The 22,372-nt window shown below is 38.9% G+C and overlaps 1 protein-coding gene across 1 annotated transcript in view; it reads right to left on the bottom strand.

Annotated features, from left to right (window-relative positions):
- Positions 1–22,170, bottom strand: part of si:dkey-11f4.7 (piezo-type mechanosensitive ion channel component 2) — a 237,469-nt gene extending 215,299 nt beyond the window's left edge. Inside the window, exons 1-8 of the mRNA XM_062057601.1 lie at positions 22,104–22,170; positions 21,984–22,023; positions 21,159–21,240; positions 20,651–20,776; positions 20,462–20,560; positions 19,426–19,535; positions 10,608–10,686; positions 5,567–5,639 (exon numbers count right to left, since the gene is read on the bottom strand). Of these exons, the coding sequence (XP_061913585.1) occupies positions 5,567–5,639; positions 10,608–10,686; positions 19,426–19,535; positions 20,462–20,560; positions 20,651–20,710 (421 nt within the window). The 5' untranslated portion in view covers positions 20,711–20,776; positions 21,159–21,240; positions 21,984–22,023; positions 22,104–22,170. The remainder of the gene's footprint in view (positions 1–5,566; positions 5,640–10,607; positions 10,687–19,425; positions 19,536–20,461; positions 20,561–20,650; positions 20,777–21,158; positions 21,241–21,983; positions 22,024–22,103) is intronic.
- Between the last annotated feature and the right edge of the window lie 202 nt (positions 22,171–22,372).

Below are 22,372 nucleotides of genomic sequence, written 5' to 3'. Positions count from 1 at the left end.
GATTTTCAAAACAAAAGCAGCACCGTTGTATTGCACACTCGACATAGATACTTTTTAAAATGTATTTTGTAATTTATAATTGGCCTCACGCGAGCCGGACAGGGACGCACAAAGGGTCGGATGCGGCCCGCGGGCCGCAGAATGTCCAGGTCTGTTATAGACTCTAAAACTCTAGTGGAAACGGTGACAGCTCTAAAGTCATCCACCTGCTGCCTTGATGTTTTACCTACCAACTTCTTTAAGAATGTTTTTGACTGCCTATCAACAGACGTATTGCAAATAGTTAATAATTCTATTCAATCGGGCAATTTCCCGAAGGCTTTCAAAACTGCAGTCATTAAACCTCTTCTAAAAAAGCAGAGCCTAGATGCCTCTGTTATCAACAACTACAGACCAATTTCAAATCTACCATTCATAAGTAAAATAATTGAGAAAGTTGTCCTCCAACAACTAAATCACTTCTTGGCTTCTACTGGCTGCCACAACAACTTCCAGTCAGGATTTCGACCTCTTCATAGCACAGAGACGGCCCTTCTTAAAGTTATAAATGACATCCGTATAAACACAGACTCTGGCAAAACTTCAGTATTAATGCTATTGGACCTTTTACTCAGTGCTGCATTTGACACTGTCGACCACTCAATACTTTTTGACAGGTTGGAAAACTGGGTGGGGATCTCAGGCACAATTTTAAGCTGGTTCAAGTCATATCTACAAGATAGGAACTATTTTGTTTCCATTGGTGACTTTGTATCAGAACCAACCAACGTAACGTGTGGAGTCCCCCAAGGTTCAATCTTGGGGCCGACTTTATTTAACATCTATATGCTCCCACTAGGACAAATCATGCAAAATAATAACATTGACCATCATTGCTATGCCGATGACACCCAAATCTATGTAGCGCTATCACCAAATGACTATCGCCCCATAGATCTTCTGTGCCAGTGCATTGAGCAAGTCAAACACTGGATGTGCCAAAATTTCCTAAAACTGAGATAATTGTTTTTGGTGCTAAAAAGAAAGGTTTAAAGTCATCCAACACCTTCAATCACTGTCCCTGAAAACCTCAAATAAAGCCAGAAATCTTGGGGTTATTTTAGATTCTGATTTATATTTCGACAGTCACATCAAATCAGTAACATAAATCGGCCAACTATCACCTCAAAAATGTAACAAGACTTAGAGGGCTCATGTCAGCTCAATACTTAGAAAAACTTGTACATGCCTTTATTACCAGTAGGCTAGACTATTGTAATGGTCTCCTTGCAGGTCTTCCCAAAAAAAACTGTCAGGCAGCTACAGCTTGTTCAGAACGCTGCTGCTAGAGTTCTAACAAAGACCAAAAAATGTGAGCAAATTACACCAATTCTTAAATCCTTGCTTTGGCTCCCTGTACATCAGATAATTGATTTCAAAATCCTCCTGCTCACATATAAATCACTACATGGTCTAGGGCCGAAGTATATCACTGATATGCTCCCACTATATAAGCCCTCTAGATCACTAAGATCTTCTGAGACCAATCTGTTAGCGGTTCCCAGAGTAAACTCAAATCAAGGGAGATCATCATTCAGTCACTATGCAACAAATAGCTGGAATAAACTTCCTGAAGATGTCAGACTTTCCCCAACTCTGACTACTTTTAAAACTAGACTGAAAACTTTTATGTTCACCTTAGCTTTCAGCTAAATCTTTTAATCTTTTAACTTTTAACGTCCGCACTGTTTTTATTTTTATTGTCTGCATTTTAATTTTGCTTTTATTTTCTTTAATTTCACTTTGTTGTCCGCGAAGCACTTTGAGTCTGCCTTGTGTATGAAAAGTGCTATACAAATAAAGTTGCCTTGCCTTTATGTTAATTGTACGCTTTTTAGACGTTTTTAGGTTAATTGTACGCTTTTCAGACATTTTTATGTTAATTGTACGCTTTTTAGACATTTTTATGTTAACTGTACGCTTTTTAGACATTTTTATGTTAATTGTTTGCTTTTTAGACATTTTTATGTTAATTGTACGCTTTTTAGACATTTTTATGTTAAGTGTACGCTTTTTAGACGTTTTTATGTAAATTGTACGCTTTTTAGACGTTTTTAGGTTAATTGTACGCTTTTTAGACATTTTGATGTTAATTGTACGCTTTTTAGACATTTTTATGTTAACTGTACGCTTTTTAGACGTTTTTATGTTAATTGTATGCTTTTTAGACATTTTTATGTTAATTGTACGCTTTTTAAACATTTTTATGTTAACTGTATGCTCTTTAGACGTTTTTTTGTTAATTGTACGCTTTTTAGAAATGTTTAAGTTAATTGTACGCTTTTTAGACATTTTTGTGTTAATTGTACGCTTTTTAGACGTTTTTATGTTAATTGTACACTTTTTTGACATTTTTATGTTAATTTTACGCTTTTTAGACATTTTTATGTTAATTGCAAGCTTTTTAGACATTTTTATGTTAACTGTACGCTTTTCAGACATTTTTATGTTAACTGTACACTTTTTAGACGTTTTTATGTTAATTGTAAGCTTTTTAGAAATGTTTATGTCAATTGTACGCTTTTTAGACATTTTTATGTTAATTGTACGCTTTTTAAGTTTTTATGTTAACCGTACGCTTTTTAGACATTTTTATGTTAACTGTACGCTTTTTAGACGTTTTTATGTTAATTGTAAGCTTTTTAGAAATGTTTATGTTAATTGTATGTTTTTTACAAATTTTTATGTTAATTGTACGCTTTTTAGATGTTTTATTGTAACTGTACGCTATTTAGACGTTTTTATGTTAACTGTACACTTTTTAGACATTTTTATGTTAATTGTATGCTTTTTAGACATGTTAATTGTATAAACATATACACATATTTGTATGTATGTATATATAACACTTTGTGAGTTGTCTTTATATGTGTATATATATATATATATATATATATATATATATATATATATATATATATATATATATATATATATATATATATATATATATATATATATATATATATATATACGCACATACACATATATAGGTGTAAATGTGTATATACAGTATATGTGCATATACGTGTATATGTATATCTATAGGTACATATATGTATAATGTATGTATATATGTATGTTTATCATATGTATATACACAATCAAACATATACACAAATTTGTATTTATATATATATATATATATATATATATATATATATATATATATATATATATATATATATATATATATATATATATATATATATATATATATATATTTATTTATTTTTTTTTTTTAATTTTGTGCGTGGCATAGATTTGCCGTGCGCAGAGGACGCTTGAGCAGTGCGCAATTGCACAGGCGCGCACCTTAGAGGGAACATTGGTGTGTATATATATGTATATATACTGTATAAATATATATATATATATATATATATATATATATATATATATATATATATATATATATATATATATATATATATATATATATATATATATATATATATATATATATATATATATATATATATATATATATACATACTGTATATATATATATATATATATATATATATATATATATATATATATATACTGTATATATATATATATACTGTATATATATATATATATATATATATATATATATATATATATATATATATATATACATATATACATATATATATATATATATATATATATATATATATATATATATATATATATATATATATATATATATATATATATATATATATATATATACAATATATATACATATATATACACACCAATGTTCCCTCTAAGGTGCGCGCCTGTGCAATTGCGCACTGCTCAAGCGTCCTCTGCGCACGGCAAATCTATGCCACGCACAAAATCAAATAAAAAAATAAAAATTTTCGACACGACATGGACACGACAGAGAAAACAGTTTTCGTCATCATTGTTCAAATATTGTAACGTCTGTCGAGACGCTTTGAGGACATGAATTCCATCCATCACTTTACTGTGGCAAAACTCTTTATTGTCGGCCATAAACACATCACCAAAACATTAGTAAAAAAAAATGATACCTAGCAAAACTGGTCATTTTCTGCAGTACAAACCAGACCAAAAGCAACTTTGTTATATCAACAGCAGCCGCTCGCTCTTTCTCACTTGCGCCAACACATGCACATATGGCACTTAGCCAGTGATGCGTTTACAGCCACACAAAAAGTCTGACAACTCCAACACCACACATAAAGTGTAATTCCAGGTTGTTACACTATGATTTACCAATCAAATATGTGCTTATTCTAGTGTCATTTATTAGGAATCTTAATTTATAAATATTAATCATGAAATGCTGTTAGTATATTAAATAAATATTAATAAAAAATATATTTTTTACAAACAGCAAGTTGCAGGAATGTACACATGATCCCCTGCTTACATCTCATTGTGCAACATGTGAATGTTTTAATGGGAACTAAATGCAATGTCTGAAAGGGGTACAAATTATTTCCAAAGCAGGACCTCTACACAGACAAACAATACAAGTACACAGTTCATGAAAAACAATATTTTTTGTTATTGTCATGGTAAGTGGGCCAAAACACTTATATTAGAAAAATCATCTCATGGAAATGACTGCTGTCATTTGATTATAATAATAAGAGAATGTTGTCTGTCTATCTGTGTTGGCCCTGCGATGAGGTGGGGACTTGTCCAGGGTGTACCCCGCCTTCCGCCCGAATGCAGCTGAGATAGGCTACAGCACCCCCCGTCACCCCGAAAGGGACAAGCGGTAGAAAATGGAGGGATGGATGGAGATTTAACTTGTTATTTAGTCAGGTTTGGGACAGGTGTGCTTCTGGTGTAGCCACAGTGTGCACGTCTGATGTTGCTCACATGGGCTCCACTGAATGCTCAGGGAGTTTTTGCGTTTGCTCACACACATGAAAAATTAGAGGGAACATTGATACACACATATGTACATTTATACAAACACATGTATGAATATATATACATACATACATACATATATATATATATATATATATATATATATATATATATATATATATATATATATATATATATATATATATATATATATATATATATATATATATATATATATATATATATATATATATATATACATATATATATATATACATATATATACATATATATACATATATATATATATATATATATATATATATATATATATATATATATATATATATATATATATATATATATATATATATACACACAAAATATGTGTATACATATGCACATGTATGTATTTATATATACATATGTATGTATATATGATAAATGTTGACTTGCTATTAAAAATGCAGGTGTGCAGTTGTTACTTGATGTTGTGCCCTCTTGTGGTCATTAAAATTCCTATTTTAACATCTTGTTTAAAGCAGCACTAAGTAACTTTTCAAACTTCATATAACGTATAACTTTTGGGATGACACATGGACTTACAACTAGTTGAATGACACCTGTGCCATGGCCTGAGAGGTCTGTATCGCTCTCACTGGCACTTAGTGACTTCCTGTAGTACCTGCCAGACTCCAGATCCTGCTATGTAGACCAGAGCATGTTCCATCAGACCAGCACAGCGAGTGGGAGGAGAACTGTGGACACACACAATAGCCGAAAGGTTGGCAAATGGAGATGCAGAGGACATCTCTACTGCTCAGAGGTACACCGTGTTATCTTGGGCTGCCACGCTCCTGATGACACATCCCATCACGGACAATGATCTGCACAATCAAAAAGTTGTTTTACTTTGACCACAGCCAAACAAGAACTTCCAAGAAAGCACCATGTAATGTTGTTCATACAAAGCAAAAATTGTAATGTTGAATCAACTCCCACATAGTTGATTTTAACACTTTTTAAGCGTTTAAATAGCGCCACACTTTTCAGAGTTAAATTAACATTTTCAAAATAGTTAATTATTTAACACTATGTCAGAGTTCCTTCTTTAACTCACCAACTTGGGTTAAATTAACACTTTGTGAGTTGTCATTAACACTATGTCAGAGTTCCTTCTTTAACTCACCAGACTGGGTTAAATTACCACTTTGTGAGTTGTCATTAATACTATGTCAGAGTACATTAACTCACCAACTTGGGTTAAATTAACACTTTGTGAGTTGTCATTAACACTATGTCAGAGTTCCTTCTTTAACTCACCAACTTGGGTTAAATTAACACTTTGTGAGTTGTATTTAACACTATGTCAGAGTTCCTTCTTTAACTCAACAGACTGGGTTAAATTAACACTTTGTGAGTTGTCTTTAACACTATGTCAGAGTACTTCTTTAACTCACCAGACTGGGTTAAATTAACACTTTGTGAGTTGTCATTAACACTATGTCAGAGTTCCTTCTTTAACTCACCAACTTGGGTTAAATTAACACTTTGTGAGTTGTATTTAACACTATGTCAGAGTTCCTTCTTTAACTCAACAGACTGGGTTAAATTAACACTTTGTGAGTTGTCTTTAACACTATGTCAGAGTACTTCTTTAACTCACCAGACTGGGTTAAATTAACACTTTGTGAGTTGTCATTAACAATATATCAGAGTTCCATCTTTAACTCGCCAGACTGGGTTAAATTAACACTTTCTGAGTTGTCTTTAACACTATGTCAGAGTTCCTTATTTAACTCAACAGACTGGGTTAAATGAACACTTTGTGAGTTGTCTTTAACACTATGTCAGAGTTCCTTCTTTAACTCACCAGACTGGGTTAAATTAACACTTTGTGAGTTGTCATTAACACTATGTCAGAGTACTTATTTAACTCACCAGACTGGGTTAAAATAACACTTTGTGAGTTGTCATTAATACTATGTCAGCCGCGGGTGTTTGTACTGCGGACGGGCGGTGGTGGTGATGGTTGCTGTGGTACTGCCGGCGGTTGGCGTCGCTGTGTTGGGTTGGAGTGGTTGGGGGACTGTGGCTGGTATCTGTGCGCTTGTGGGGTTGTGGGGGCTGGCTGGCGTTGGCTTGACGGCTGGTTTGGGGGCTGGCGTGCGGACGGGGTGCATTGACTTCTTCCCCAGTTGGGGGGCACCATCCCCTGGCCGGAACTCGTATGGGTGCGTTGCTGTGTGGATGGCCGGGATGCGGTGTTTTCATTGGGCATGGGGCTGTGCAGTTTTTCTGCGTTTGGTTGCTGGTATGGGCTCTGCGGGGTTGGGTTGGGGCGGGCGGGGGCTGGCTTTGTTTGGCGGGGGGGGGTGTTGGTGTCTCTTGTTTGCGTGTTGGCGTTTGGGCTTGCTGGCGGGCTGGCGCTGGCTGGTATCTGTGATCCTGTTGGCGTGTGGTTGCCGGTCGCGGTTTATTTTTTGATCGCTTTGATTTGATTGGGTGGTGCTGGCTGTCTGTGGGTGTTGTGGCTGCTGTTTCTGCTGCCGTTTGTTTGTGGTGTGGGCGCCCGTGGCTGCTGGGTCTGGTGCAGGGGGGTGGCTGATGTTGTGACTGGTGGCAGCGCGCGCGCGTGGTGGTTGTCGGGGCTGACAAACTGTGTATATGTATGTGTATGTGTGTGTGTGTATGTATGTATGTATGTATGTATGTATATATATGTGTATATGTATGCATGTGTATGTGTGTGTATGTGTACATGTGTATGTTTATGTGTATGTATATATATATGTATGTATATTTCTGGGGGTACGTTCTGGGCCTGCCTGTCGGGTGGGGGTCGGCGCCTCAGGCTACTGCATCCGGACTGCGTGTCTGGAGCTCCTGGGTCCCGCCGTCCATCCCTTCCGGGTGGCCGTCTTGGTTGGGGCCTGCTGGGTCTGGTCCCTGCGTCTACTGTGGTGGCTTGGTGCTGCAGGGTATTCCGAGGTGCTGCGAGTCGGCCAGTTGTTGGGGTAGCGACCTTGTGTGTCAGCATGTCTGTGATCTTCTTTTAATTCTTTTTTTATTTATTTATTTTTTTATTTTTTTTATAAATAGATTTAATTATTTATTTATTTATTTTTTTCCCCTTTTTTTTAAAAATATATTTTATTAATATTATTATTATTATTATTATGTATTTATTTATTTTATTTATTTATTCCCCTACCTCGGGGGAGGGACTCGGCGGGGCGGTTGCTGGTTGTTCCATCTCCATCTTTGGGGTCCCTGCGGGTGGGGTGGGTGGTTCCTGTGGCCCCGTGCTGGGTGGTCCTGTGGCGGCCGGCTTGGGTGGGGTGGCCGTGGGCTGGCCTCGTCGCGCTCTCCGGGGGTGGGGGGGGGGCTCGTGGGGGCCCTGTTGCCGGTGGGGCGGGGGCGGTCTTCCCGTCCGGTTGCGGGGGGTCTCCGGGCCCCTCGGGCGGGGCGTCCCGCCTTTCTGTCCGTGTGGGGTGTGGTCTCTCGCTGGCTTGGGGTCTGGCTTCCCCCTGTTTTTCTCGTGCCTTGTCCTCTGCCGGGTGCGTCTGTCTGCGGCCTGCTGCTGGCCCTTGTGGGCGGCACGGTGGGCCAGGCTCTGGGGTTCCTGTCGCTGTCCGTCTTGGCTGCGTGGGGGCGGTGGCCCCTGGTTCCCTGGGCACCACACCTACTGTTTGTGGGATGGGTTCTCTGGGAGGCTGGGGCCGTACTCTGGCTCCCGCACACACTGGGAGTCAAATGTATTGTACATGCAAATTCACATATACTCACACACATACATACAGACATACATAGGTACCTACGCTCCCACATACATATACAAATAAATACAGTACATATTTACACACTCAAAGTTCGTACATCCACACGCACATTCATTATACAAACATACTGTATACACATACTGTACATATACATTCACTGTAAAAACATACATATACACATACTGTACATATACACTCACTGTACAAACACACACATACACATACTACACATATACATTCACTGTACAAACACACACATACATATACTGTACATATACATTCACTGTACAAACACACACATACATATACTGTACATATACATTCACTGTACAAACACACATATACACATACTGTACATATACATTCACTGTTCAAACACACATACTGTATACACATACTGTACATATACATTCGCTGTACACACATATACACATACTGTACATATACATTCACTGTACAAGCACACATACACATACTGTACATATACAAGTACATATGCACACATACACTCATGCACATAATCACGTTTCATCAAACATATATTAACGTTGTTGCCCTAGGGTAAACTGGGTATAACACATGGCACACTGACAAAGCTTAACCTATTGTTACTATAACAATCTACAAGGTTAAGGTTGCTTCTCTTTCTTCCCCTCCATTTTTCTGCATTCTTTCGTATCTCAAGTTATCATTACGTATATGTATTGTTGCATTTGAACAATTGTATTGTTGATAATAAAGGTAAAGTACTGGTATTGTTTATTATCAATAGCACTATTTCTATTGGTATTCATATTGCTCCATTTTTAGTGTAATAATGCTCATTGTCATTTCTGTATTTTTTTTTTTTTTAATTTTCGCTAACTGCTTATTTGCTATTACTTTTACCATCATATTTGTACATGTCGTATTTGCTGATGTTGCTCTGTTGTTGTTGTTGTTGTTGTGTTTGCTGTTGTTGTTGTTTTTGTCTCTCTGTCTAATCCCCCTCTTGTCCCCACAATTCCCCCCTCTGTCTTCCTTTTTCTCTCTTTCTATCCCCTCCTGCTCCGGCCCGGCTGCACCAAATGATAATATAAATACATTTAATAAAGTCAAAATACAAGTAAGGCAACAAGAGAAGTATCCTACACTTCTCTTTTGTAAAGTAAATCTGAACAGCCGATATGGGCATCTACATCTGCTATATGATTTGCCCGAGAAGCTGGGCAGGACATTATTAAAAAAAAAAAAAAAAAAAAAAAAAAATGTATACTATGTCAGAGTACCTTAACTCACCAAACTGGGTAAATTAACACTGAGTTAAGAGAGTTAAACTAAGCAAGTTAACACTTTTTCAGGGTTTATAAAGCTCCACACTTGACAGAGTTAAAAAAAAGCATTTACAAAATAGTTAAGTTCTTAACACTCTTTTAGAGTTTGTTCTTTAATCCTACATTTAACATGTTATACATTGAACATAATGTTATATTAAAATAAAATGATACACACAAAAAATCGAATAAAAACACTTAATTTCCAAGGGCATTTATTTTGGTTTGTCCCATGCAGTCAGTTAAAAAAAACAAATGAAGGTATGATGTACACATTTTCACCTGCAGAACCATGAGTTTTGAATATCAAATGGTTTCTAACATTTAAGCTCAGTTATTTTTATTAAACACCTTCTCTGTAATACTTTAAATGCGTAGTAATGTTCATCAAAGTTGTCAGTGAATAGCTTCTGTGTCAATAAAATAATGTCATAGTCAACCTTAATTTTTCCCATATGAATATTATAGACTGTTGTCTGGAGAAATATGTAGAAATTGACCAGCGCACCATCATAAGACACATTGAACACAAAATTAGCTTTGAAAAGCTCATCAAATTTGCCAAGTGAGCGGTTGGCCTGGCAAGGAATGAGATGTTTGTCCATGGAGATATAGAAGCGGTCAATCTTACTCTTATGGCGCCCAACGGCCAGGGGGTATGGCTGACAGCTCTACTGATTACCAAGACGCTCTTCCAAACTGCAGCAAGCCTGGGGTTGAAAATAAAATGGTATTACAAAAAGTGATTATTTTAACATCTTTCATCCATTGCTTAGCTACAGCTAGATAGTGGCATGACAGATTATTAGCGGTGAAACGATTGCTCAATAGATCCATTTATATTCCTAAAATTCAAATATATTTATCTGTGCTGTTCGTTAGCCTTCCAGAAGAGATACGTCCATCTGACATTGTTTAAAAAGGTAATTAATCGATTTTATCAACACTAAAAAAGAAAACATTGTGTCAAGAGTTTGTAGGTGACGAACCCCAAGATGCAGAGACGGCAGGCATTGAACGGGAAAACATGATTTAATTAAACTCTATAACCAAAAACAAACTAAAGGGTACAAACAAAAGGCGCGCACAAGGCGGAGAACAAACTTGGCTATGAACAGAAACTAGCACAAAAGCTACACTATGGACAAGAAACAAAAACACTTACTGTGACACAAATAAATAAAACTCAGGTGGCAAGAAACGAGCAGGATGAACTATGACAGGAACAGAGTGGACAGAAGTAGACAGAGCTACAACGACAAGTATAAATGACAATAATCCAGCAGTGACTGGAGGGCAGGGCAGGTATAAATAGCAGCTGGCTGATTGGCACCAGGTGTGGCCCGGTGCCAATCAGCCACAGCTGAGGGGACAGCACTCAGAGAGACAAACAGGAAACTGAACCAAAATAAGAGTGCTGACAGGAAAAAAAACAAACAGAGAAAAAACTAAAACTTGACCAAACTGTCAGGGACAACCCTGACACATTGGCTATAACTGCAGGCTTTATAAAAAGTTGTCTTCAGCACTTTTAAATAAATAAAGAGGTTAAAGATATGGGAAATGAATAAACCACCACGGCGGTCCATTGTGTGGAAACAGGCTTTAGCTAAGACAGATGTTCTAAATAAGTTGCTCACTGTTTGCAGGATGTGTACAATACAATAATAACAATACTATGGCACCATGGCCTTGCACACAGGCCCACTGCAGCAGACTTGATTATACTTGCTCTTTTGTTCATTCATGGACTGGTCTTTATTAAAATGATAGTGCAACAGTTTGAATATTTTTAATTGTTGGTGCCAGGATGATGTAATACAGGGGTCTCAAACACACGGCCCGAGACGTTATTTTGCGGCCCGCACCTTAATATGAAAATTGTATGTTAGTGCGGCCCGCAAGTTTTATGTGAATGGCGCTTGACAGCGTCATACTTGCCAACCCTCCCGATTTTTCCAGGAGACTCACGAATTTCAGGGCAACCATTCTATCGAATGTCTGCCGATTTTCAACAATATTAAGGGCGTGCCGTGATGGCACTGCCTTTAGCGCCCTCTACAACCTGTACAAACAGCGTGCCAGCCCAGTCACATGTTGTATTTGGCTTCATGTTGTATTTGGCTTCTTACACACACGTAAGTGACTGCAAGACATACTTGATCAACAGCCACACAGGTCACACTGAGGGTAGCTGTATAGACAAGTTTAACACTGTTACAAATATGCGCCACACTGTGAACCCACACCAAACAAGAATGACAAACACATTTCGGGAGAACATCCGCACCGTAACACAACAGAACAAATACCCAGAATCCCATGCAGCCCTAACTCTTCCGGGCTACAATATACACCCCCGCTACCACCAAACCCCGCCCCTCCCGCACATCAAACCCCCCCCCCCCCCTCCTCCATGCGTCGGTTGAGGTGGGCGGGATTGGGGGGGGCGGAGTTTGGTGGTAGCGGGGGTGTATATTGTAGCCCGGAAGAGTTAGGGCTGCAAGGTGTTCTGGGTATTCGTTCTGTCGTGTTTATGTTGTCTTACGATGCGGATGTTCTCCCGAAATGTGTTTGTCATTCTTGTTTGGTGTGGGTTCACAGTGTGGCACATATTTGTAACAGTGATAAAGTTGTTTATACGGTCACCCTCAGTGTGACCTGTATGGCTGTTGATCAAGTATGTATTGCAGTCACTTACGTGTGTCTGCAGAAGCCTCATACAACATGTGACTGGGCCGGCACGCTGTTTGTATGGTGAAAAAGCGGAGGCGACGACAGGTTCTAGAGGACGTTAAAGGCAGTGCTATCACGGCACGCCCTTAATATTGTTGTCCGGGTGAAAATCGGGACAAATTCGGGAGAATGGTTGCCCCGGGAGATTGTCGGGAGGGGCACTGAAATTCGGGAGTCTCCCGGAAAAAGCGGGAGGGTTGGCAAGTATGTTGCTAGGGCGGGATAGCCATTCAAAGACAGTGAATTAATTAAAAAGTGCATGTTTGATTTTTTTAATAAATCTTTTCTTGCGGCCCAGCCTCACCCAGTTTCTGCATCCAGCACCCAAGTAAATTGAGTTTGAGACCCCTGATGTAATAGGAGGTCTGATGTGATTGAATAAACACAGTAAGCACGCTCGCTTCAAAAGAGTACAAAATGCTTCAATCTGCTATGGCTATGAGTTTTTTTTTCCCTTGGCCTCAGTCTGGACCCCCTCTCCCTGTTTCTCACTTTTTTTGTAAGGGCCGCCAGAAGTTGCCAGACCCTGTTCTGTCTCCCTGTAACGTTTGTCTGATCTTGAATGGGATTGTGTTGAAAATCTTAATTTCCCCTCTGGGATTATTCAAGTATTTCTGATTCTGATTCATTTCTGTCTTTCAAAAAAGTGCTTTAAAAAGGCTCTACACCTCAAACGCTAGTAGTAGTAGTTCAAACCACTGCTCATTTCACCTGAAGCACTTAATATTGTACATTATTGTTGTATTTCTATTATTTCTAAAAGGAAAAACAAGAGCCAAAGTAGCAGGTAAACCAACGGTTAATTCAACCTAAAAAGTTGGTTGCACTTTGTTGTTGATATTAATATTGTATTGATTCTATGTTGATAAACAACAACAGAAGTACCAGGTAATTATGTTAAAATGTTGGTTAATGCACTTTTATTGAAAATGAGAGCAGAAATGGTTTCCTGTTAATACAACCTAAAGTGTTGGTTGCAATTTATTCAAATAAGATGTGAATGCATTGGCCATTAATTGTTGTTTACTTGCTTGTTAGTGTCCATAATTCATGACCTAATTCCCTTACAAAAGGCATTCTCAAACTGTGGTACATGTACCACAAGTACACTAGTGGAATAACTTTATTAAAGTACAGTGTTTTATGTTGCTACTTTCAAACAGTGTTATTGTTAAGTGTGTAATGTTACAATGGCCACAAATATACTTGTTAGATAAAACCTCTGCCTTGTTATTACTGAATACTTAGTCCTACTACATTACTGTATTTTAATGTTGGTCATGATGTACTTGGTGAAATAAGTTTGAGAAGCACTGCCTTACAAGAAATAACAGGAACACAGAAAACTTCACCTGCAGTGTCCACTATTTATTTCACAGTCACACTGGCTAAAAGTTACTGAATCAAATCAATTTCAATTTACTGAATCGTTTCGGTCTAAGTTGTAAATAAACAGATACCGTCCCTGAATCATACCGCCAACCTCAAATTATGATTTGAATCGAATTGTTCTTAAAGCAAATCATTACACCCCTACAAATGATCATAACTGTAATTATTAAATTACCTTGTGAAAGACTAAGTCTTTAAACTGCATCGGAAGCGCAGATTTTTGGAGACTTTGGTCCTCCTGGAGGTGGCAGCAGGAGATGTAACTGTTGTGTTTACTAAGGGGAGGTGACGGCAAACATACACCAGGGGAAAGTATATACAAATATTTATTATATATATATGGACAATATATATATATATATATATATATAATAATACTAAACAATACAACTAAACTAAGGAAATGGAGTGTGAACTAGAATACAAGAGTGTGTATGGTGTAAGGCTATGTGTAGTATTTAACTGGAATGTGTGTTACCAAGTGTTGAACGAGATACGAGGAAGTCCAGGGGGCAGACAGGTGATCCGGGATACAAGCGGGGGTCCGTGGGGCTGAGAGGGGCGTCAAGAAGTCCGAGTCCAAAGTGGGGGGGGTCGAGGATCAAGGGATGCAGTCAGAATCCAGAGGGGTCCAGAGAAGTGAGGCGCACAGCTCACTTCCAAGGCGACGGAGGGAATTCTGCGGGGGACACGGGAGAAACAAGGGACAAGTAAGCCACGGAGAGGGAAACAAGACGAGAGAGCATAAAGCTTGACGCTTACGGTATACCATGAGAAAACTAAGTTCCCGCGCCGATCCTTGGGTCCATCCTGCCTTTATCCGGCACACCCTCATCAGTAACAGGTGCGCAGATAACCGGTGAGTGTTTGCAGCTGGCGGCTGCTGCAGGGCGGAGACGCGCGCGGCGCGTCCCTGGGTTTGCGCGGCCGTGGGCGTGTCCCAAGGTGCGCATGGCAGGCAGGGGTCTGAGCCGTAACAGTAACAGCAACAAGAGGGGGACCATCTCATGGTCATAGGCTATGCATAAAGAGTCATGAGATTGAATTAACTTCAAAATGAATACTTTGGAGTTTGAATGAGAATGATAAAGAAGAAAACTGACTTGTTGACTCATCAATATCACTTCCTGTTGGACTCCCTGCTGACTGCAACATTTGACTAACTGGTGTTGAGGTGAGCTGCTTGGCCTCTTTGATGACGTTACACCTGAAGAACGGATCCCATTTCTGAAGCAGTCTAGTGGACACCTCATCAAATAGAGTGAAGTCTTGATTCACCTACAAGCAAGAAAATATATTACTACCATATTTCAAACATTCCCTTTCATTTTTACCAATCCTTCTGTATCCAGGAACCTTGGGAAGACAGACATATCAATATTTCTGTCTGTGTCATTGATAAGCTTCTGACCATGATGAAAGATCTCTCTCATTTTTTTGGAAAATGAGGGTTGTGTCTGTGGTATGTTTGAGCACAGAGATGGCTTCCTGACAAGCATCCCCATCAAGCTGCTTTTCAACATTGATGGACCTTTGGAAATGTGGGCCTCCTGAAGACAAGCAAAAAAAAGAAAATGAAAAGCTTGGATTCTGAGCAGATAACTAAATGAAAACAATAGTATAATGGGTACAATTTAGGGCTAGGCGATATATCGATATACTCGATATATCGATATACTCGATATATCGCGGGTTTGTCTCTGTGCGATATAGAAAATGACTATATCGTGATAATCGAGTATATGTTCTCACACAGTTTGCTTTTAGCTGCGGGCATTACACTACATGCGTTTTCCACTCTTTCTTGTCTCTCCTTCTCACAGAGAAATAAAGAAGCGCACCTTCTTACATACGTCACGCGTGCAACGCCACACGCCCTCCCCGAGCAGAGAGGTAGCTACATGGGTAACATTAGCTGTGATGCTAACTGTGCGTTGCGAGTGGTAATACGAGAGAGAGAAGGTGCCAATCTGGTAACAAATTAAGGAAGAATGAATTCCCAAGAAAAACAGCACGGGGTGCATCGTCTGGCGGTGGTTTGGCTTCAAGCGAGAAGATGTTGAACAATTATGCGGCAAAAGCGTTGCTACAAAAAGTAGCAGCACTGCTATTTGATTTCCTATTATGCAGCTCATTTTTATTTGACACTAATTGAAATGTCTTGTGTGACATCATACACAAAACTGCACTTTATTTGTTTTAAACTATTGTAGTGGCGTTCTGTACAAAAAGGGCACTTTAAAATTCAGTGTTGATTTGATATGTCATCTTAGCGACATCATGCACAAAAGTGCACTCATGGCTTGTATTAAAATGTCTCTGACAATCTTGTACTTTCTGTTTTGAAATGACATGAATGTTTGTGCCACTGCTTAAAGGCCTACTGAAATGACATTTTTTTATTTAAACGGGGATAGCAGATCCATTCTATGTGCCATACTTGATCATTTCGCGATATTGCCATATTTTTGCTGAAAGGATTTAGTAGAGAACATCGACAATAAAGTTCGCAACTTTTGGTCGCTGATAAAAAAAAGCCTTGCCTGTACCGGAAGTAGCGTGACGTCGCAGGTTGAAGGGCTCCTCATAATTCCCCATTGTTTACACCAGCAGCGAGAGCGATTCGGACAGAGAAAGCGACGATTACCCCATTAATTTGAGCGAGGATGAAAGATTCGTGGATGAGGAACGTGAGAGTGACGGACTAGAGTGCAGTGCAGGACGCATCTTTTTTCGCTCTGACCGTAACTTAGGTAAAAGGGCTCATTGGATTCCACACTTTCTCCTTTTTCTATTGTGGATCACGGATTTGTATTTTAAACCACCTCGGATACTATATCCTCTTGAAAATGAGAGTCGAGAACGCGAAATGGACATTCACAGTGACTTTTATCTCCACGACAATACATCGGTGAAGCACTTTAGCTACGGAGCTAACGTGATAGCATTGTGCTTAAATGCAGATAGAAACAAAAGAAATAAGCCCCTGACTGAAAGGATAGACAGAAGATCAACAATACTACTATCAGGAGACACCGAACCAAACACTTGACCTGTAACTACACGGTTAATGCTGTGCCGCCTGTCGAAGCCTAGAAATGCTGTTGCTAACGACGCCATTGAAGCTAACTTAGCTACGGGACCTCGTCAGAGCTATGATAAAAACATTAGCGCTCCACCTACGCCAGCCCTCATCTGCTCATCAACACCCGTGCTCACCTGCGTTCCAGCGATCGACGGCACGACGAAGGACTTCACCCGATCATCGATGCGGTCGGCGGCTAGCGTCGGATAGCGCGTCTGCTATTTGACTCAAAGTCCTCCTGGTTGTGTTGCTGCAGCCATCCGCTAATACACCGATCCCACCTACAGCTTTCTTCTTTGCAGTCTCCATTGTTCATTAGAGGCCTACTGAAACCCACTACTACCGACCATGCAGTCTGATAGTTTATATATCAATGATGAAATCTTAACATTGCAACACATGCCAATACGGCCGGGTTAACTTATAAAGTGCAATTTTAAATTTCCCGCCACACTTCCGGTTGAAAACGTTTTATTATGCTGACGTATGCGTGTGACGTCACGAGGGCAAGGGAAGTATTCAGAGCCGTAGAATCCTATACAAAAAGCTCTGTTTTCATTTCATAATTCCACAGTATTCTGGACATCTGTGTTGGTGAATCTTTTGCAAATTGTTTAATGAACAATGGAGGCTGCAAAGAAGAATGTTGTAGGTGGGATCGGTGTATTAGCGGCTGGCTGTAGCAACACAACAAGAACTACTTACTTGGATAGCAGACGCCTAGCCGATGCTAGCCGCCAACCCCACGGATGTTCGGGTGAAGTCCTTCGTCGCGCCGTCGATCGCTGGAACGCAGGTGAGCACGGGTGTTGATGAGCAGATGAGGGCTGGCTGGCGTAGGTGGAGCGCTAATGTTTTTATCATAGCTCTGTGAGGTCCGGTTGCTAAGTTGCTAAGTTAGCTTCAGCGTCGTTAGCAAAAGCATTGTTAAGCTTTGCCAGGCTGAGAATTATTAACCGTGTAGTTACATGTCCATGGTTTAATAGTATTGTTGATCTTCTGTCTATCCTTCCAGTCAGGGATTTATGTATTTTGTCTATCTGCATTTGAGAACGATGCTATCACGTTAGCTCAGTAGCTAAGTGTGTCACCGATGTATTGTCGTGGAGATAAAAGTCACTGTGAATGTCCATTTCGCGTGCTCAACTCTCATTTTCAAGAGGATATAGTATCCGAGGTGGTTTAAAATACAAATCCGTGATCCACAATAGAAAAAGGAGAGAGTGTGGAATCCAATGAGCCAGCTTGTACCTAAGTTATGGTCAGAGCGAAAAAAGATACGTCCTTCACTGCCTCTCTAGTAATTCACTCTAACGTTCCTCATCCACGAATCTTTCATCCTCGCTCAAATTAATGGGGTAATCGTCGCTTTGTCACTCTGAATCTCTCACGCTCCATTGTAAACAAAGGGGAATTGTGAGGAATACTACCTCCTGTGACGTCACGCTACTTCCGGTACAGGCAAGGCTTTTTTTATCAGCGAGCAAAAGTTGCGAACTTTATCGTCGATTTTCTCTACTAAATCCTTTCAGCAAAAATATGGCAATATCGCGAAATGATCAAGTATGACACATAGAATGGATCTGCTATTCCCGTTTAAATAAAAAAAATTCATTTCAGTAGGCCTTTAAACAAATTGCAAAAGATTCACCAACACAGATGTCCAGAATACTGTGGAATTTTGCGATGAAAACAGAGCTGTTTGTATTGTGATACAATGTGTCCGAATACTTCCGTTTCAACCATTGACGTCACGCGCAAACGTCATCATACATAGACGTTTTCAACCGGAAGTTCCCCGGGAAATTTAAAATTGCACTTTATAAGTTAACCCGGCCGTATTGGCATGTGTTGCAATGTTAAGATTTCATCATTGATATATAAACTATCAGACTGCGTGGTCGGTAGTAGTGGGTTTCAGTAGGCCTTTAATAACTGTTTAATAAATACAGTTTTGCTAAATTGACTTAGTTGTGATTTCCCTCTCTGCATGAAAGTTTACAATGAGCATATATTAATGCAGTATGGACAACAATGTTTTATTGTAGACACAGAATCATCATACTGCTGTGATTATATGCATCAAGTGTTCATTCAAGGCTAAGGCAAAATATCGCAATATATATCGTGTATCCTGACATGGCCCACAAATATTGAGATATTAATAAAAGGCCATATCGCCCAGCCCTAGTACAATTACATGTTAATGAGAAGAATATCAAGTGTCTTGACATACCTCCTGCATTTAGAACTAATGTGGCTTTTTGGAGGTACAGATCCTCGTCCAATCCTTCTCTGGATCATCTTAAGGCGCCAAGAAATGTATACAGTGTCATAGAAGTGTTCCTATAAGGGAAACACATTCAAAATGAATGTTTTGAAAACACACAAGATGGAAATTAGGTAAACAAAGTGGACTATAATAAAAAAGCCTTTGTTAGAGTATGGATCTTTGAGGGATGGGAACACTATCACTATCCCAAGAGCAAAATGTTCTCCAACAACTTAAGTGGGGAGGTGCCTGTAATAACAGATTCAATTAGGATTTAGAGTTTATGGAATGGAATGTCCAAGCAGTTATTTGTTGTAAAAAAAAAAAGTATAATACACAAATAGAACACTGATACCCGTGTTCTTCAATCATGTGAGCCATTAACACAGGGTTGTCAAACTAATTTAAGATCGGGGTCCACATGGAGAAAAATCTACTCCCAAGTGGGCCGGACTGGTGAAATCACGGCACGCTAACTTAAAAATAAAGACAACTTCAGATTGTTTTCTTTTTTTTAAAATAGAACAAGCACATTCTGAAAATGTACAAATCATAATGTTGTTGGATTTTTTTACACTTACTTGTAGCAGTTAATAGTATTCTATCTTTATTTGTCGTTATTTATATTTTCTGAATAAATGATGTGATAATGTTCATCAGTCAACTCATTGGTGTTAATGTTCAATCCATCAAGATAAAAAAATGTATATAAAAATCAAAATTACAGGATGTTATTTATGTAGTTTGATGATTTTCCTCGACTGATGTACTAACATCATGTGGTTTATTTTGTACATATGCAGCATCGTTTACAAAGATACAAAGTATTGCTATTGGGACATCTAGTGGACACATTTAGAACAGCAGTTTCTTTCATTCAAAAATTTCAGGTTAATTTTTATACTTTGCAAACTCATCCCGTGGGCCGGATAAAACCTGTTCACGGGCCTGATCCGGCCCGCGGGCCGTACGTTTGACACTCCAGCAGTAATGTATTGACCATTTTTCTTCTTGTGGCATCTGTTAGAGTGTGTGATGTGTGGTATTGCTGTAGGACCTCTTCCCCGCCTGAACTGCTTCCAAGTACAACTTCAATCAACTTAAGACAAAACAGTTAAGAGGCAAAAACATTGTTTAAAAAAGGCTTGTTTTTAGAGATTAAGAATGACAAATGTTCAATTAGGACAACCTTTTCTGCAGATGCTGCATCAGTAGTACCCTCAAGTCTGTTTCTTTTTGGGGACCTCATCGAAGCTTAAACTGAAGCTGGAGTCAGACATCTCAGATGCAGAGGACAAGGAGCAATCAGAACATTCTAAAAGGGAAAATAAAACATTGAGTCCAGATACATTTTTCTGCTTAAGTGAGATTTGTGTTAAAAAATACAAGCTACATCTCTTATATGAATCATGTGTTTGATGAATTTTCAATTCTCACTGTCTTTGAGAAGACTGTTAGAACCACATTGCCCTGGCTGACAATGTCACTAAATATTTCTTCATCAACTTCGGTCCCTGTTGCATCTTTGTGTACTAGATTAGCATCAAGTGGCAGGCAACATCTCTCTATGACTGTAAGAGATAAGCTACCTTCACTAGAGCCTCACAAGTAACTCCACAGTCAATACATTCATACACCATTGTAAGATAAACAGAATTGGAGAAAATTCACCAAGCTTAAGTAAAACCAAAACAAACCTTTTTCATGGAACCACGGAAAAACCCACCTTCCTTCGACCGCATCCAACTTCCTATACCTCTGTTGTTGGCTGTACCGAACCTGCACAAGCATTTTTTTCTCAGACATGCAAAACAATGTACAGTAATTAGCATTTAACAGCAATTTGGTTTAAAGTTGCAAAGTTATCGAGTTTGTTTTCATTTAATGTTTGATTAATTGACTTGGAGATGATCAACCCATGCCTACATGTATGACACTGCTCAACACTTCTGCGGTTGTCCAACATTCCTCTTTTTATATTGAAACTAAAATACATTTCTATTACATTAGCTGTGTTCAAACTTGAGAAACAGGATCAAATGTCCACATTGTGTCACAATCTAATACACTTGCATTTTACAGTTAGTTTCCTGAACTATTCTCACACTAAAGCGCTTCCGTTGTGAAAGTACGTTCGTCACTTAAAACCGGAAGTACGGGTATGCTTTTACTGCGAAATTACGTTTTAGCGTCCAACCGGAAGTAGCGTATTTTCGCAAATTAGCGAATAGCGCTAATAACTATTCGTTTCTAAAAGCCAGATTTCAAATAATTATGGCTGTGTTTTCAAACGAACATTACATGGCTATCACTGTCACCATGCACTCTATGAACTTAAAACATTAGTAGTACACTCATGCTACCAGCTATGGTTAGCGAGCAATGCTAACTTATCTTCGACCACTAGCTAACAGTAATGTCATGCCTTTAACTTGACCTATTACATTTTACACACTACTACCCTGCACTATTACTATTTCAAACATGATATTTTTGTTCCAGCAAGTTTAATGTGTACTTACTGTGTGTGTTCAGGTGTCCATCTGTGGTGAAAGCAGCAGTCTGACTAGCAGTAATGACTAGCATGACTTGCAGTAATGCACAGCAGTGTGTTGATAGGCTGATTGATGCACGGGGTTTACCTGGGCTAACCTCATGGGCAACACTCTTGATAGGCTGATTGATGCACAGGGTTTACATGGGCTAACCTCATGGGCAACACTCTTGGTAGGCTGATTGATGCACGGGGTTTACCTGGGCTAACCTTAGGGGCAACACTCTTGATAGGCTGATTGGTGCACGGGGTTTACCTGGGCTAACCTCAGGGGCAAGACTCTTGATAGGCTGATTGATGCACAGGGTTTACCTGGGCTAACCTCAGGGGCAACACTCTACATGATAACTCTGTTAA

Source organism: Entelurus aequoreus, linkage group LG01 (genome assembly GCF_033978785.1).
Source record: "Entelurus aequoreus isolate RoL-2023_Sb linkage group LG01, RoL_Eaeq_v1.1, whole genome shotgun sequence".
In the NCBI taxonomy this organism is placed as follows: Eukaryota; Metazoa; Chordata; class Actinopteri; order Syngnathiformes; family Syngnathidae; genus Entelurus; species Entelurus aequoreus.
The sequence above is the reverse complement of the archived record's forward strand: the minus strand, read 5'-3'. Positions and strand labels throughout refer to the sequence as shown.